Below are 14799 nucleotides of genomic sequence, written 5' to 3'. Positions count from 1 at the left end.
GTGTATAATTTATACTGACCCTTAAACATTTTTGTTAATTATAATTATATCGGTCATTTGTCAAATTCTGTGTTTAAACATATTTTAGAGATAAATTAAAATTTTTTGCATGCATAATCACGATAAAGATAGTATTAACTATCTTTCATTCAAGTAATAACTGGAAAACTTCATTCTTAATTATAGGTATATAGCACAAGCAGAGTAGAAATCTTGCTCTAGCACCACAGTCTACGAAATTTTAAAAGACTTATGTTCTGCCATTTAAAAACAAGGCAGTTAATAACCAAGCAAGGTGGTATTTAGACCATCGGTTTTACAGAGTCTTGAGACATTCAACATTATCAACATAAGTATATTCGATGTGCCCTGTACCAGTAGCTCTGGGGAAAAAGAACAGAAATCAACTGAAAACCCCTCTGGTCAAACGCTATTTGCACTACACTGTGCCTTGAAACACAAAAAGATATTTAATGCCCTGTTGTTTTAAACCAAGGCTCTCTGGGAATCCAGCCCCCTCATCATTAGTGGGTGGCCCTGCTGGGGTGCGTGGGTGACCTGGTCTTGCCTCACCCCACGTGCGTGATTTTGGCCGGTCGTGGCGCTGAGCCAGGCCGTTAGGCAGATGAGTCTCCACTCCATCGGTCCTCCCCAGGGGAGATAGGAGGGAGGGGGAGAGAGAACTACGGTCCCCTTTGAAAGACAACCACAAACTGCCCCTGGTTCTGGCTGGAGGTTCCCCTCCATGCTACTCCTGCCTTGTTAAAAAGAATATGAATATGGTTCCCCAGTATATCTGATGCAAAGCAGGTGGGAGAATGACTCATGGTCTATCCTGACACCAGCAAATAATCCAGACTTTAAAACTGCAGGTATTTATTGCACACTAACAATTTTGCAAGAATATACAATTGGTGGGGAAAGTAAGTGTTTTCTAAGTAAGTGTTTGCAGCTTTCTTTATGCTCCGACCTAGAAATCAATTTACATCAAAGAATATGAAGCTCGTTGAAACAGGCTAAAATGTTTTATTTGTTTTTTTATGATGATGATCATTAAAAAAGCTATTGGCACACCAACCCTCTGCCTAGTTTCAGACTGCAGAGGGGAATCAGGGCTTTGTGTGAGAGATATTGCGGATGGATCTTGAGATTATGGGGTCAGGACCGGGTCAGCGAGAGGGTGATACTCAGGGCCTGTACTGCAAAGGCTAACCAGTGAGCATTTTGCCAGGAATTAAAAGTAGCAAGCACTTCCCCAAGTAAAGACTTGACTGTTCGAAAATGAATGTGTCAAAAAGCCAAAGCATATATTCACTTCTAAACAGGGGACTGTGGCATAGAAACAAAACAAAAACAAGCGAACAAGTAGGCTTCCCTTTGGGGATCATAAGTGTATGACTATTAACATAATCATTTTCTTCCATGTATTACCCTGTGTTCATGTTGTGTGACAATTCTGTTTTGCACCTTCATTTTCAGTATGCTGTTAACAGATTGTTTAAGTAAAAAAAACCATGACCTTACACAATACTTCAGACATGCCAACCCAAAGTCCTGTTCTAGTTTTCTAAGTCCTCTACTTGCAAATCATGAAATATATTACAAGAACTGGTGGATAATAATAATAATAATAATAATAATAATAATAATAATAATAATGAGCTGATCACGTAATTATTATCACACAAACTCAGTTCTTTTTACGCTTGACTTGCTCGTTAGGAGGCTATGGTCTATAGTGACAATAGTGCCAGTGTGGCTTGATACGGCATTAGTCACTGGGGAGGCCACTATTGTATCAGTTGTGGAATAAACCTCCAGTGGGACATAAGGGGGCGGATCTGGGTTGCCAGGTCCCGCTGTTGAGCCTTCGGTAGTATCATAGGCTTAATTCAACAAAACAACGGAGAAGGAAGGTGCCTACATGACAACCCTGGTGAAAATCCTGTGATGTGATGGTCTCTGATTTAGTATATCTGTTGTTGTGGCAAGTACGGTTAACCGGAGGGGAAAGGTTAGGTAGACGTTTATGTAGCATCTAATATCCTGGCATATATGATAAACATGTTCATATGTGTATAACTGTACCGGGGAAACGAACGCAATTAAGTCAGTTCTACCTCACAGCTTCTTCACATAACACTAAGTGATTGGTCTGTGACCTCTGTTGTTTGAATTTCTCTTCCTTTCTTCATTTCTGGTTTGTTCTTTTATGGAACATTGTTCGAATAACCTAAAATATCTTGCAACCCCGAGGTCAAAGCTAATCGAAAAAAAAGCTTAACAATTTTCCATTATCTTCTTTTTTGCTCTTTATTTGTCTTGTAATCAGATGAAAGAGTTTACATTTACCATTGCCACAATTATTTACTCAACGTGTCTTGGTGCAGATTATAGATCGATAAATGTAATTGCATCCACACTCGTAGGTATTGCATAATAATATCAACTTTTTAATGACCCGAATAAACATCGAGCTTTACACACATGACCAACGTTAGTAATGCCGTTACGACGACATCTAGAGATGGACAAGTGAAAAGGCGCTATTTTTCTAACAGAAGGTTACATGAGTGTGTCGCGTTAGTTTCGGAGGCTCTCTGCACTGCATTTAAGTAGTTTTTTTGATCCAGCGTAGATAATTAACGTAGATCAGCGTTAAGATGAGCGTTGCTTTACCTGATTCGGAGTGAGGATAGCTGGAGTACATTAGTCTCACCCCAGATTCACTAACGCGGCACTGCAGCGGTGAAGTTCGTAGCAAGCCAAAACATATGCGTTGAGTCTCTTTTTTTTTTTTTTTTTTTTTGGCAAGCCTGCAGTTTCTGTCTAGAAGCAGTACCAAAATTAAGTATTCTGGCTATATCATATTTGTTTTGCCCAAAAAACGACGGTCTTTATTTTCAATCACCAACATTAAAACAAATCTAAAGAAAGGTCTAAACTAGAATTTTTTTTTTTTTTATACGTTACTTGGCAGAAAATGCTGGTCAATAGCGTTTCTGATGTTTCCCAGTGTATAAATATAGTACAATCATTCTGCTAATTTATGCGCAACATGAAAGATCTAAAGCCGTACATTATCACATAACCACAAGAAAACATACACCTTTGTTTCAGCGTTTCAACCGCAAAACCTGCGTACCTGAATTTGTTTTGAACAATAAATTATAGGCCTACATGCTCAACTACGCACAGCCGACCAGAAAGGAAGCATTTCTTTTGTCCGATTTTTTAAAGTACACAGAACTGGAGACGTTCAGTTGGAAATCAGCCTTACTTTTATTTTATTTATTAGTCAATGTGTAGTTAATTGGGCGAACTGACTCAGGAACCTCTGGAGGGGCGGGCCCATATCCGGCGGAGGCGAGCCATGCACTTCGTGGGCTCCTTTGATTGGTCTGTTCGTCGGCGTATGAGCCAATCAGAGACAGCCATCTGTTCACCCATGCTGCTCTGAAAGCACCGAGAGACCTCACAAGGTCTGGCTTAGGTGTACAAAGCGCTGGAGGCGAGAGACAAGAACGAAGACCGGTGCAATTTCGCAAATAATTAACTAAAAATGCGAAACTTCGTTTTGCTTATATTTTCGGTCGTTCTCTTGACATGTTTTGTCGAGGCCACTGTTTACTTTAAAGAGCAATTCCTCGATGGAGGTAAGTTGGCTGACATTCGTTCCACCCGAGGAGAAATTCGCTAAAAATGTGGTTGGTGTCGTCAGCTTCAGTAGATATAGTGTAGTTAAAACATCCAACTGGTAACGTGGTAGCGATACTCCAGGTTTTGTTGCTTTTTGGCAGTCTACGGTTAGGCAGATTTGGCCAGATCCTTTAACCAGTCGATATATGGCCTTTTGCAAATGTCTTTTTTCGTTGATGGTTTTCAAACGGAGTAACACTTGCATAAAATGTCTCATGAGACATTTCACCAGCTGAGGTACTTCTTATGCATTAAATAAACTCAGAAAAAAAGTGTAACGAAACTAGGCAAACGGGACTTCTGGTACAAAACGAAAGTAAAACATTTGAAAGAATCGGTGTAGCGTGCAATGAAACGCTTGTTGAAGGAGGCTGGCGAAGCAGGAACCACGCAGCTGTGTCACCGCAGGCAGGACAGCAGGAAGTGTCCTGGTGTTTCCTTTAAATCGTGGATGGAATGTGGAATGACCTGCATTATTTGGCGTCCTAATTTGGGTTTTAGTGGTTTAGTCAAGGTTCAATATTATAAGCTTTGTCATGTATGTAATACTGAGTTATTCGGATACGGTGGTCATATTCTACTTATTATCGAACCCATTAATAACCTTGTCTGACTGTCTGATTTCAGCCATGCTCTGTCTTGGATCACTTTTCAACCTTCTGTTCCAGATGCATGGAAGAGTCGGTGGGTGAACTCCGAGCACAAGTCCGACTATGGGCAGCTCAAACTTACTTCTGGAAACTTCTATGGTGATGCTGAGACAGACAAAGGTTGTTCTGCTTTTGATTATCTGCTATGTAGACCAATGGTATTGATCTCTTGTTTAAACCACCACAGTTTGTTTTTCGCTGTGTTCCTAAAAGCACAAACAAATGAGTCTGGTAACTGTCCACTCCTTGGTATGCAAGAGCTGTCAGGACACTAAACTGTAATGCTCCAGCCCTCTAGGGCTGTCATGGTGTGATCTGCAGGTGCACACCTTTTAAAATGGATGTTCTTTCCACTTTTGTTTTCCGTTTTAGGCCTGCAGACCAGCCAGGACGCTCGCTTCTACGCCACGTCCGCCCGATTCGAGCCCTTCAGCAATGAGGGGAAGTCCCTGGTCATCCAGTTCACAGTCAAACACGAGCAGAAGATTGACTGTGGTGGCGGCTACATCAAGCTCTTCCCTGCCGACCTCGACCAGACCAACATGCATGGCGACTCACAGTACTACATTATGTTCGGTAGGTTCTGAGGGTAGGGGCTGGAGAAGAGCTTTGGTAACAGCAAGGAGGGTTTTTATGACTAGTGCTCTGGAAGGGAGACTGGTAGAGGACCTTTTTTTTGACACAGTTGGCTAATTGTTTCTACAGGGCCAGATATTTGTGGCTACAGCACCAAGAAAGTTCACGTCATCTTCAACTACAAAGGCAAGAACCACCTCATCAAGAAGGACATCAAGTGCAAAGTAAGTGCATGTTCATTTTGGTAAAATTATGCAACTAGCACTTTGATTTTAAAAATGGCTGTCGGTATGTCTTTTTAAAAAGTACATTCTTTTATTTAAAAAAGACATTAACATTAGCAGAGTGCGATGTCGGACCAGTTTGTTTCGCTAATGAGGCCTTTCCTCATGCAGGTGTCTAATCACAGTATCTGATCTCGTTTCCACCAGGACGACGAGCTGACCCACCTGTACACGCTGATCCTGAATCCAGACCAGACGTACGAGGTGAAGATCGACAATGAGAAGGTGGAGTCTGGTTCCCTGGAGGAGGACTGGGATTTGCTGCCCCCAAAGAAGATCAAGGACCCTGAGGCCAAGAAGCCAGAGGACTGGGATGATCGTGCTAAGATCGCCGATGAGACAGATACCAAGCCAGAGGTCTGACCCCAGTGATTCTGCCCTTTCACTCGTCATGTTTCCACTGTGGTTTGAAAATCACACTTGTGGTGACTTGCATCAACCAATTGCAGCCTCAGTCCGGTTATGTTTGTGTTACTTTGTGAAATTAAGCAGGGCATTGGATATTGTGTATGCTGTGTAAACATCTTAAGATGCACCACAGAGTTGGCAAGTAACTGGCAACTGGCTATCTGTTCCATTATGTACTAAAATGTGGATGTGAATTTATTAAAGAAAGTCCAAGTGAAGGAAAAGGTACAAAGTGAGATGTGTCCAGTCATATCTGGGTTAGTCCCTTCTCTCTGAGGGTCAGGGGGGCTAGACGGGTTGGTCCCTACTTGACTTGATTGAGAAGTTCAGTTAAGCAGAACAGTAAGACCCCATTTTCCATTCCATTCCCCCCGAATTTTATTGTATGTAGCACACTGAACTATCAAGAGATAATATCCTACTTGTATCTACTGAAAGTTTTTCAAATGCACATTAGCTTATTTATAATGAATTAATGGATATTCTTATCCAGAGTGACTTCCAAAGTGTGCACACATTGTGTGACCTGTAGAGTGTGGTTCATTTGACAAACAAATGGCTACATGTAAAAGTTGTCTTTTTTCTCTTCTTCAGGACTGGGACAAGCCCGAGAACATTCCAGATCCCGACGCCAAGAAGCCTGAAGACTGGGACGAGGACATGGACGGTGAATGGGAGCCTCCCATGATCCCCAACCCAGAGTACAAGGTATGGAACAGCAGGGAACTTCCAGTGCCCTTACTTTCCCCTAGTTCCCTTGGCTTGGTTAAGGCATGCAAACTGGCGTTTTAAAATCACTCCGCCAACGTCCCCCAACTTGTCCCTGAGTGTAATGTGATTTGGTGGGATATTTGGACTGTAGCTTTATCGGCACAACCCACCAAATGTTTCCCATCCTTTTGCCTTTGCAGGGAGAATGGAAGCCCAAGCAGATTGATAACCCCAACTACAAAGGTGTGTGGGTGCACCCTGAGATCGACAACCCTGAGTACAGCGCCGACACACAGATTTACAAGTATGACAACATCGGAGTCCTCGGCCTGGATCTGTGGCAGGTGTGTGTGTGTGTCCCTGTTCTGTCTTGGCAAGTAGCAGAATAACTTTAGCCGCCGTTGGATTAGAGATGCAAAACATGCATGTCAAGATAACCCCCTTCATGTTTCTACCAGGTCAAGTCTGGTACCATTTTTGACAACTTCCTGATCACAGATGATGTGAAAACAGCAGAGGAGTTTGGAAATGAGACCTGGGGAGTTACTAAAGTGAGGACTATGTACCTTTTTGACTTTCAGAATATCTGCAAATCTGTGCCAGTGCTAATGCCTCTTCAGGGTCCATGACCTTCTGCTGAGTTTGTTCAGATCATTGTCCCTTGTCTCAGTCGCACCAATGCATTTTGCCTTAGACATTTTAGTCTCTTGCTATCTCTTGCTCGGCAGGGTCCAGAGAAGAAAATGAAGGAAGAACAAGATGAAAAGAAACGCAAAGAGGAAGAGGAAAAGAATAAGGAGCAGGACACGGCGGTGGAGGAGGATGATGATGACGATGATGATGATGAGGAGGAAGAGGAGGGGGAAGAGGAGACAACTGAGGAGGCAGACTCTGAGGGAGAGGATGATGAGTCCCACCCCAAAGATGAGCTGTAAAGCTCATGAGTACATCTGAGATGCAGTCACCAACTGCTGTATGGCAGCCATTTGGGAGGGGGGGGAGGTTTGATCCTGTTTGGACTGTAACTCTCTTCTGGTTGGTTTGGTTTGTATGGACAGAAGGGAGAATAATGGGTCTGAAACTTAGAAATCCTAGAAATAGATTTTTTTTTTTGGGTTGTTTGGTAGGGGGTGTGATGAAGAATTGCCAGATGGGTGGGTGGGGGGGGTCATACATTTTCCTGTTGCCTCATCAAAAGAGGAAAAACAAAAAAAATCTAACAAAAACCCCACACACACAAACAGCTACTAAAACCTGTTGGTTACAGCAGGTCCGGTTACTTTGCCCTGCAGCGCTGCCTAACCATAAGGTAGCACGTGCTTCTTATTGCATGATGGGTATGCCCTTCATCAACAAGCAAGTCCTGAATCTTTTGAAGTTTGACGCTGCAATAAGTACGTTGACGTTACTGGTTAAATGCCAGCTCGTAATGCTCCTGGCCATGACGTGGCTCACAAAGAGGAAGAAGGAAGATGAGCTGTCTGCGTTGTGGGTTTTATGAGCTATGCAATGAACGAATGTTATTACCCTCCCAGTCACATGATTTGAGATTTGTCACGTTTGAGTTTCAAATAACAGCTGGATGTACTGTTGCCAGTAAGTAATTCCTGCCTTCTGTCATTTTTCCCTCTTCAAGCACTGACTTTGGGTTGGGGTTTTTTTGTTTTGTTTTTTGTCTCCAACTAAATTGAGACTCAGTTGTTCCAGTTCTATTTATTCAACATCTGGTGTGTAAATTGAGTAAAACGTCACACAGACTATCTGCAAACTCATCTGTTCAGTGCATTTTACATTTTTTTTTATGTAACTATGTATACTGAATACCATTTTTTTTCTTCCAAAGGAACTTTGTTTTTTCTTTACACACTGTGAACATGGTGACCAACATGCCCAGAATGGACTTGTCTTGATTTGAAGTAGCCCTGCTTACAAATCAGGGTGTGGCTTCCAAAAAAGTGCCTCAGCACAAAGATTGCGGAAAAATTTCAGCGCTGGCGTCACTCAGTCCTCTAGCAAAGAGGACTTTTATGCTACGGTACTCTTAGGAAACGTGGCTCAGTTCTTGTCAGTGCATTGCAATTAATGCTAAATTTTAATAAAAGAATTTATTAATGATTTCTGAGTTGAGCTGTGTATGTTTGTGTAATGGGTCAGATGCTAACAGTTGATGCTGTTATGTCAGTGACTTTTCAAAGTGTGGTGTGTGTGTGTGTGTGTGTTTTTATTTTATTATTATTATTTTAATTGTTATCCATTGTGCAAATGTCTACAACAGAAATTAAATACTTTGCCTGGGTTCAGTGTTGCACAATGTGTGCAAAGACATAAACAATACATGATCTGCTTCTAAACACTTAAATCAGTCGGTCACATTTCAGTGTGGTATTTACTGTCTGGGCTTCTTCAGTGCACACTTTTTGAATGTGAGAGTTTCATGGCAGCATTATATTCATTTTCATTGGTACCTTCCATGATTTCTTAAAGGGGGAAAAAAAGCGCCTCAATTTAAAAAGCAAGAAATTCTGCCTGAAGGATGAAATCCAATCCTGGCTCGATTTGACTCCAGTACTGCATCCTTGTAAAAGTTGCTCTCATTCACAATGAAAACACCGAACAAAAGTGTGTGTGAGAGAGACAGTGATGGAAGTATATTCATAGCAAAGTTTGTCATGTGAAATGATCGAGTAAGACTGTGCTAAGCATCGCATCACGATTCCATGACCAACCACAACTGTTTGCTTATGATTGCAATTAAGAAAGATTGATATGCCTACTGGATGTTTGACAAAATGGAATTTCACTGCTGTAACTTCACCACCAGAAACGCTTTTCTCTCAACCCCCCGGTTCTGATCACTATTGCGAAAGTAAAAACTAAGAGGCAGTTTAAACTTAAAATAATTACAGAATGTGTGTGTGTGAGCGAGACAGCGTACCCTTCCAGACCTATTCCACAAGATGGAGACATTTTAAACGATATCAATAAAGCGATTTAGGCAACGGTTAAAGTTGTCATTTTCTCAATGATTCTTCCCGTTATGAAACAACCATTACACCGACGCCTGGATGTTTCTGTTTAAAACAAGTCCGTCTCCATATGTAGCACAAAATGGTTCACTTGAGGACCACAAATAAATTAGGTTCTCCGTCTTTTGTGAGCTGCACTTTATAGAAAAAAAAAGTAAAAATAAAAAGTCACTTTCGTGCATATATTTTGCTTCTTTTTGATGGTAAAAATAACTTATTCCTACTCTAAAGTGCCTCTAAATTACAACGATGCCAAATTCTTGTAATTTACAAGCAATCTCCGCGCATTCATCTAATCTTTATGGCAGTAATAATACAAGGAATAAAACAACCTCCTGACCTTACTGCTGGAATCGTAACATGCAAGCTTACGTGCTCGCTAATACCAAATTAAAGCAACAACAACAAAAAAGAAATGAAATAATGAACATTAATATACAAAAATACTTGTATGAACACCTTCGGTGCGCGTTCAAGAAGCGTACTCTGTGCACGCGGACATAAGCAGGAAATATGGCGGCGCTCATGTCCCTTACTCAAGTAGGGTTAATGTTTTTGAAAGTTTCGTTTGCTTGCTTGTCTGCATTGGTTTGTGGCTTTCGGTGTGGTTACGTTTTATGTGCGCTCACTCCGCGAATATTTCTTTTTATGGCTAAGCATTCTTCACAACGTATTGGGTTATCAGAGCCAGAAATAAAGTAGCTAGCTGGCTAGCCTTGTCAAGCTGAGTTGTCACTAGCTGGTTGGGTTAACTCACTTTACAGCTGAGAAAGGAAGAAACTGTAACGATAATGTCTGTTGTTTTACGGCCGTTTCAACCATAGCCATAATTAATATGCTCAAAATGATTGATTGTTTTTTTTTTGTTTTTTTTTTACTTCGTTTTGAACCTCGGTTTGAACACCTTGTATACCGTCTGCTCTTGACATAGACGCTTGTCGTTGACAGGTGTCTGTGGAGCAGGGATTTCATTACCGACCATGTTCTCCTGCACTTTCTCTGTCGTTATGGGAAAATAAAATTAGACTTTTAACATGTCATATTTTTGCTCGCGTTAGCAGATGAAGGTATAGATTTTTTTTTTTCTGTAAAAACTTTTCTGCTGCCGTTAAAAAACCATTTCATTTCTGACAGGGCTGGTTGGTGTATTGTAGGTGTTGACCTGTCTTTCATTTATTGAAGTACCCTTCTGTATTTCTGCAGATATCAAGTGCAAACCCTGCATACGAAAACTTTTACAGACAGGTAAGGCCACATGCCTCCTTGCTCTTCTCTGCTGTCAAGCTAGAAGGCCCGGATACTGCATTTGATGATGCATTTCTATTCAAAACATTTGTAAATATGCACAGAACTAGCGAGAAGCCCATGCGCTGTCCGCTTGTGGCTTATGATGGTGTTTAATTACGTTTTGCTTGGTCGGTGCAGGTGGACCCAGGAAACACGGGGAAAGTTGGGGCAGCTGAAGCAGCCCAGTTCTTGAAGAAGTCTGGACTGTCAGACAGCACTCTGAGCAAGGTCAGAGAAACCCAGGATCCATCAGCCTCTACATGTGGAAATATGCAATAGGCTTAACCTAATGCAGGAGTTCTGCTGTTATTCAATAGTATTGTAACAGGAGTTTATTCTGTAGTTGCTGATTTATCAACAAGTTGGGATCGGTCATTCGGTCCTGAGAAAATTTCAGACTGAAATGTATTGTCTGGTGTTCTCTTCCTTTAGATCTGGGATTTGTCAGATCCGGAACGAAAGGGCTACTTGGACAAGCGAGTAAATGCACCCATTGTTTCTTCTGATCTCCTGGATAATGCTGGGTTCAGCTACTTTTCTTCAGACTGTTTTGTCTTTTCTTCTCTCTCTTTCTTTTTTTTCATTCATTTTGCATCAACTACATCTCACCCCCCCCCCCTTTTTTTTTTTTTTTTTTTTTTTTTTTTTTTTTTTTTGTGGTTGGTTACTATAACTTCAATCTGTCTTCATAGGGTTTCTTCATTGCCCTGAGGCTGGTGGCTTCAGCACAGAGCGGCAATGACGTCAGCCCCAACAATATCACCCAGTCCATGTCGGTACCTGCCCCTAAATTTGTAAGTGCTTCCTAAGGTTTCACATTGTATCGAACAGAAAATGACCTTATAATTCAGCCTAGAGGACTAGTTGAGGTGGTTATTAAAGTGAAATTGGTACCAAATGAACAGTCACATTTGACTGAATGAACACCTAGTAAGTCTTAGTTATTAACCTACTATACTTCCCCTTAAAGGCATTTTGCTATAATGGCATCACATGTGTTTCACAGCGAGACACAGCCAGCCCATCTCTCGTAGCAGCAGCTCCAAGTGACCCCAGTTGGGCACTGAAGGTAAGAGCGTTATTTGTGAAAATACAGGCCTTAAAGCCTGGCTCTCACCTGGTTTTCACCTGGGCACTACATGAGTTCCTTGTATCAGAAGGTGAGTTTAAATTTTCATTGAGAATTGCACTGTTGCTGTTTCGTAGTGTCCAGCATTGCTGCTTCCAAAGACGCAGACTTTGTGTTTGCCTCTCTCTCTCTCTCTCTCTCTCTCTCTCTCTCTATCTCTCTATCTCTCTCTCTTTCTCTCTCTCTCTCTCTCTCTCCTCTATGACTGTAGGTTGATGACAAAGCCAAGTATGATGGCATATTTGAGAGTCTCTCACCAGTCAATGGCCTTCTTTCAGGAGATAAGGTGAAGCCAGTCCTCATCAATTCTAACCTACCCCTGGATGTGCTTGGCAAGGCAAGTGCACTGTCCGACATTTGTTTTTTAGTGGTTTTTGGCAGCAAGATTTGGTGATAAGGCATTTATTTGGCAGATGTAAAGAGTGCATCACATGTTTATTTTCATTGCTTGTAGATTTGGGATCTCAGTGATATTGATAAAGATGGACATTTGGACAAGGAGGAGTTTGCGGTGGTGAGCTCTCTTTGTTAAAAAGATGGAGTGTACCTGGCAATGCTAATATTATGATTCTCTTAATTGAGTTCATTGAACTAATTACGATTAACAAGCCACAAATTGTAATGTTAATGAAGTATAAGGTATGTTAACAAAGAAAGTAAACATTGCACATTACAAAAATACAAAACCAGTCTGTCCAGAAAAAAATACATAGTATGCCCACACTTTCATGTTGCCATAGTAATATTTAGAAACTAGCAACTTTACCGTCTTAAATGAATCTTTGTCAGGTCACAAATGTGACACACACTTCAAAACGTTTGTTTAAATAGGTCACAGGCTGTAATTCAATTTATTAGTCATATATGAAAGAGTAGAATTATGATTGTCTATTAATTGCATCATAGTTACTGATGAAAATGGAGTTTATTTATTTTGTCACTATGTAACCTTCTACAGTTTAGAAGGACTGCCCACTTATATCCCAGTTTCATCAAAGTCAGTTTGCTTTTGACCTTTTTACAACTTCTGAGTGGCTTGTGAATATTAATTAATGCTGTGAATAGTAATATTCACCAGTGCTTCTTTGGACTTGTTGTTTATCCCCCTCCCCAGGCCATGCACCTCGTGTACCGGGCCAGGGAGAAGGAGCCTGTCCCTGCCGGCCTGCCCTCCTCCTTCATCCCTCCATCCAAGCGGAAGAAGAGCGGGGGCACTTTGCCGGGCTCCGTGTCCGTGCTGCCCTCTAGCCCCTTCCTGCTAAAAGAGAACCTGCGGTCCACCGCTCCGCTCCGCTCGAGCCCCCTGACCGTCGCCTCCGGAATCTCACCATCCAACTCCTTCAGGAGCACCACTCCCAGTCCCACTGCCAGCCCAGCATTGCAGGTACACACGCACACGCGCGCACACACACACGCACGCACGCTCACACACATGTACGCACAAACATATACATACACACACACTTGCACGTGCGCGCACACCCATCCCTAGAAAACACAGACTTGTGATTTAAAGTGCTTAATGACAGATGACTGGGTTGCTGGGAAAAGCTTCCCGCCCACTCAGGACATGGCACGTCAATGGCAACTATCACAAGCTGCCAGTATCAGGCAACGCTTGCCCTATGACTCAGTGGATTTAGCTGTAAGATTAAGGCATGACATTAAGTGCCTTTTAAAGCACATAACCTTATATATTCCTATCAGCATTATCTGTTTACAGTGGAAAGTGCTCGCTGAAATGTTGACCAGATCTTAGCAATTGTCAGGGTTTTGGGTAGGGGTCAGCCACAGTAACTACAAACAGGCTGGTTAACATGCACCAGCTCGGGAATGAAGGCGAATGGGTGTATTTATGGGTGTATATCATAATTCATTGTGAGAAGAGTCATGTCATCCTTTATAGATCTGGAGAAGTAAAACATACACTTTTGGAAATGCAAATGGGTGAGAGCTAGGCAGTGTGAAGTGAGGTGACATAAGGCTTATCTTTCAACTTCCACATACATAAATAGTAACAATTTTGTCAAGTTATGTATATTTCTGGCAAAATGTATTTTTCCTGCTAACCTTTTAAGGTTGGTCTCTTATTTGATGTAGGTTATTAGATGGTTAAAACCTTCCATTTGTCACAAGCATAGCTATATTCAGATTTTCCACGTAGAGAATTGTGAGTGAGTCAATGAGTGATCGTTTCTTTAGATGTAAACGTAAAGCGACCAATTGGCCCTGTCTGTCTGTGACCGATTGACCCCGTCACCCGCCTGTCTGGGAACATGCAGCGGCTGATAGGCCAGGGTTTCTGTGAGTGTTGCTGCTGTTAGGCAGGAGTGTCTTTCCAAACAGCACGTCCTCCTGTTCCACGGATGCACGCCCTGGCAGCACTGAGTCACTGCTGGACAAGCAGGTCTAGCCGCTTTCCTCTTGGGCCTCAAATTCCGCTCTCGTTGCCCCCTTCTAGAGTGTTGCGACACCTCAAGGCCTTCTGACCGTTTTCCAGATTTTTCACTTGTACCTGTGTGCTGTTCTCTCTTGACGTTTTTTGCATTTATACTGCAGTGAGATAAGGTGGTTCTTATGTTAATTTGACTTTGCAAAGGTGTAATTACCCTGTAAGCTCTAACACGTTTAACAGACAGTGGGGGGGGGGAAACCATGTGGCTATTTATGTGTATGTATATGGAAATTAGAATGGTGCTTATACTGTATAATACTATATACAGAGGGATTTATTTACAAGAGGTTCTGCACCTAGGAGAGTCAGTTAAATATGAGGAAATATGAATATAAGTGCTGAATGAAAGGTAAAAATGTTTTGGGTCCTGTGTGTGTCTCTTTTAGCCTGTCTCAGCAAACTGGGTAGTGCCTCAGGAAGACAGGGCTCAATACGAGGATATCTTCGAGCTGGCCGACTCTGATTTCGATGGCATGGTAGGAGGAGGTGAAGTTAAAGACATCTTTATGAACTCGGGCCTCCCCCAGAACGTGCTGGCCCACATCTGGTGAGACCCTAGCATGGCCCATACTCC

At 42.1% G+C, this 14799-nt stretch overlaps 2 protein-coding genes across 10 annotated transcripts in view; both read left to right on the top strand.

The window, feature by feature from the left end:
• Positions 1-3460: 3460 nt before the first annotated feature.
• Positions 3461-8443, top strand: calr3b (calreticulin 3b). The gene is made up of 9 exons (XM_027023801.3): positions 3461-3656; positions 4368-4469; positions 4722-4925; positions 5055-5149; positions 5357-5566; positions 6212-6325; positions 6529-6672; positions 6787-6879; positions 7057-8443. The coding sequence occupies exons 1-9, from the start codon at positions 3563-3565 to the stop codon at positions 7261-7263; spliced, it is 1263 nt and encodes a 420-aa protein (XP_026879602.2). The 5' UTR covers positions 3461-3562; the 3' UTR covers positions 7264-8443.
• A 1390-nt stretch (positions 8444-9833) lies between these two features.
• Positions 9834-14799, top strand: part of eps15l1b (epidermal growth factor receptor pathway substrate 15-like 1b) — a 23021-nt gene continuing 18055 nt past the window's right edge. For all 9 annotated transcript variants that reach the window (XM_081723410.1, XM_081723408.1, XM_081723412.1 and 6 more), the window contains exons 1-10: positions 9834-9894; positions 10558-10599; positions 10780-10869; positions 11074-11121; positions 11334-11435; positions 11648-11710; positions 11982-12107; positions 12225-12284; positions 12885-13154; positions 14612-14772. In XM_081723410.1, coding sequence (XP_081579536.1) covers positions 9868-9894; positions 10558-10599; positions 10780-10869; positions 11074-11121; positions 11334-11435; positions 11648-11710; positions 11982-12107; positions 12225-12284; positions 12885-13154; positions 14612-14772 — 989 coding nt within the window. In that variant the 5' untranslated portion in view covers positions 9834-9867. The remainder of the gene's footprint in view (positions 9895-10557; positions 10600-10779; positions 10870-11073; positions 11122-11333; positions 11436-11647; positions 11711-11981; positions 12108-12224; positions 12285-12884; positions 13155-14611; positions 14773-14799) is intronic.

Source organism: Electrophorus electricus, chromosome 11, assembly GCF_041902795.1.
Source record: "Electrophorus electricus isolate QZ-2024a chromosome 11, ASM4190279v1, whole genome shotgun sequence".
Classification (NCBI taxonomy): Eukaryota; Metazoa; Chordata; class Actinopteri; order Gymnotiformes; family Gymnotidae; genus Electrophorus; species Electrophorus electricus.
Note: the sequence above shows the minus strand (reverse complement) of the source record. Positions and strands in the feature narration are given on the sequence as shown.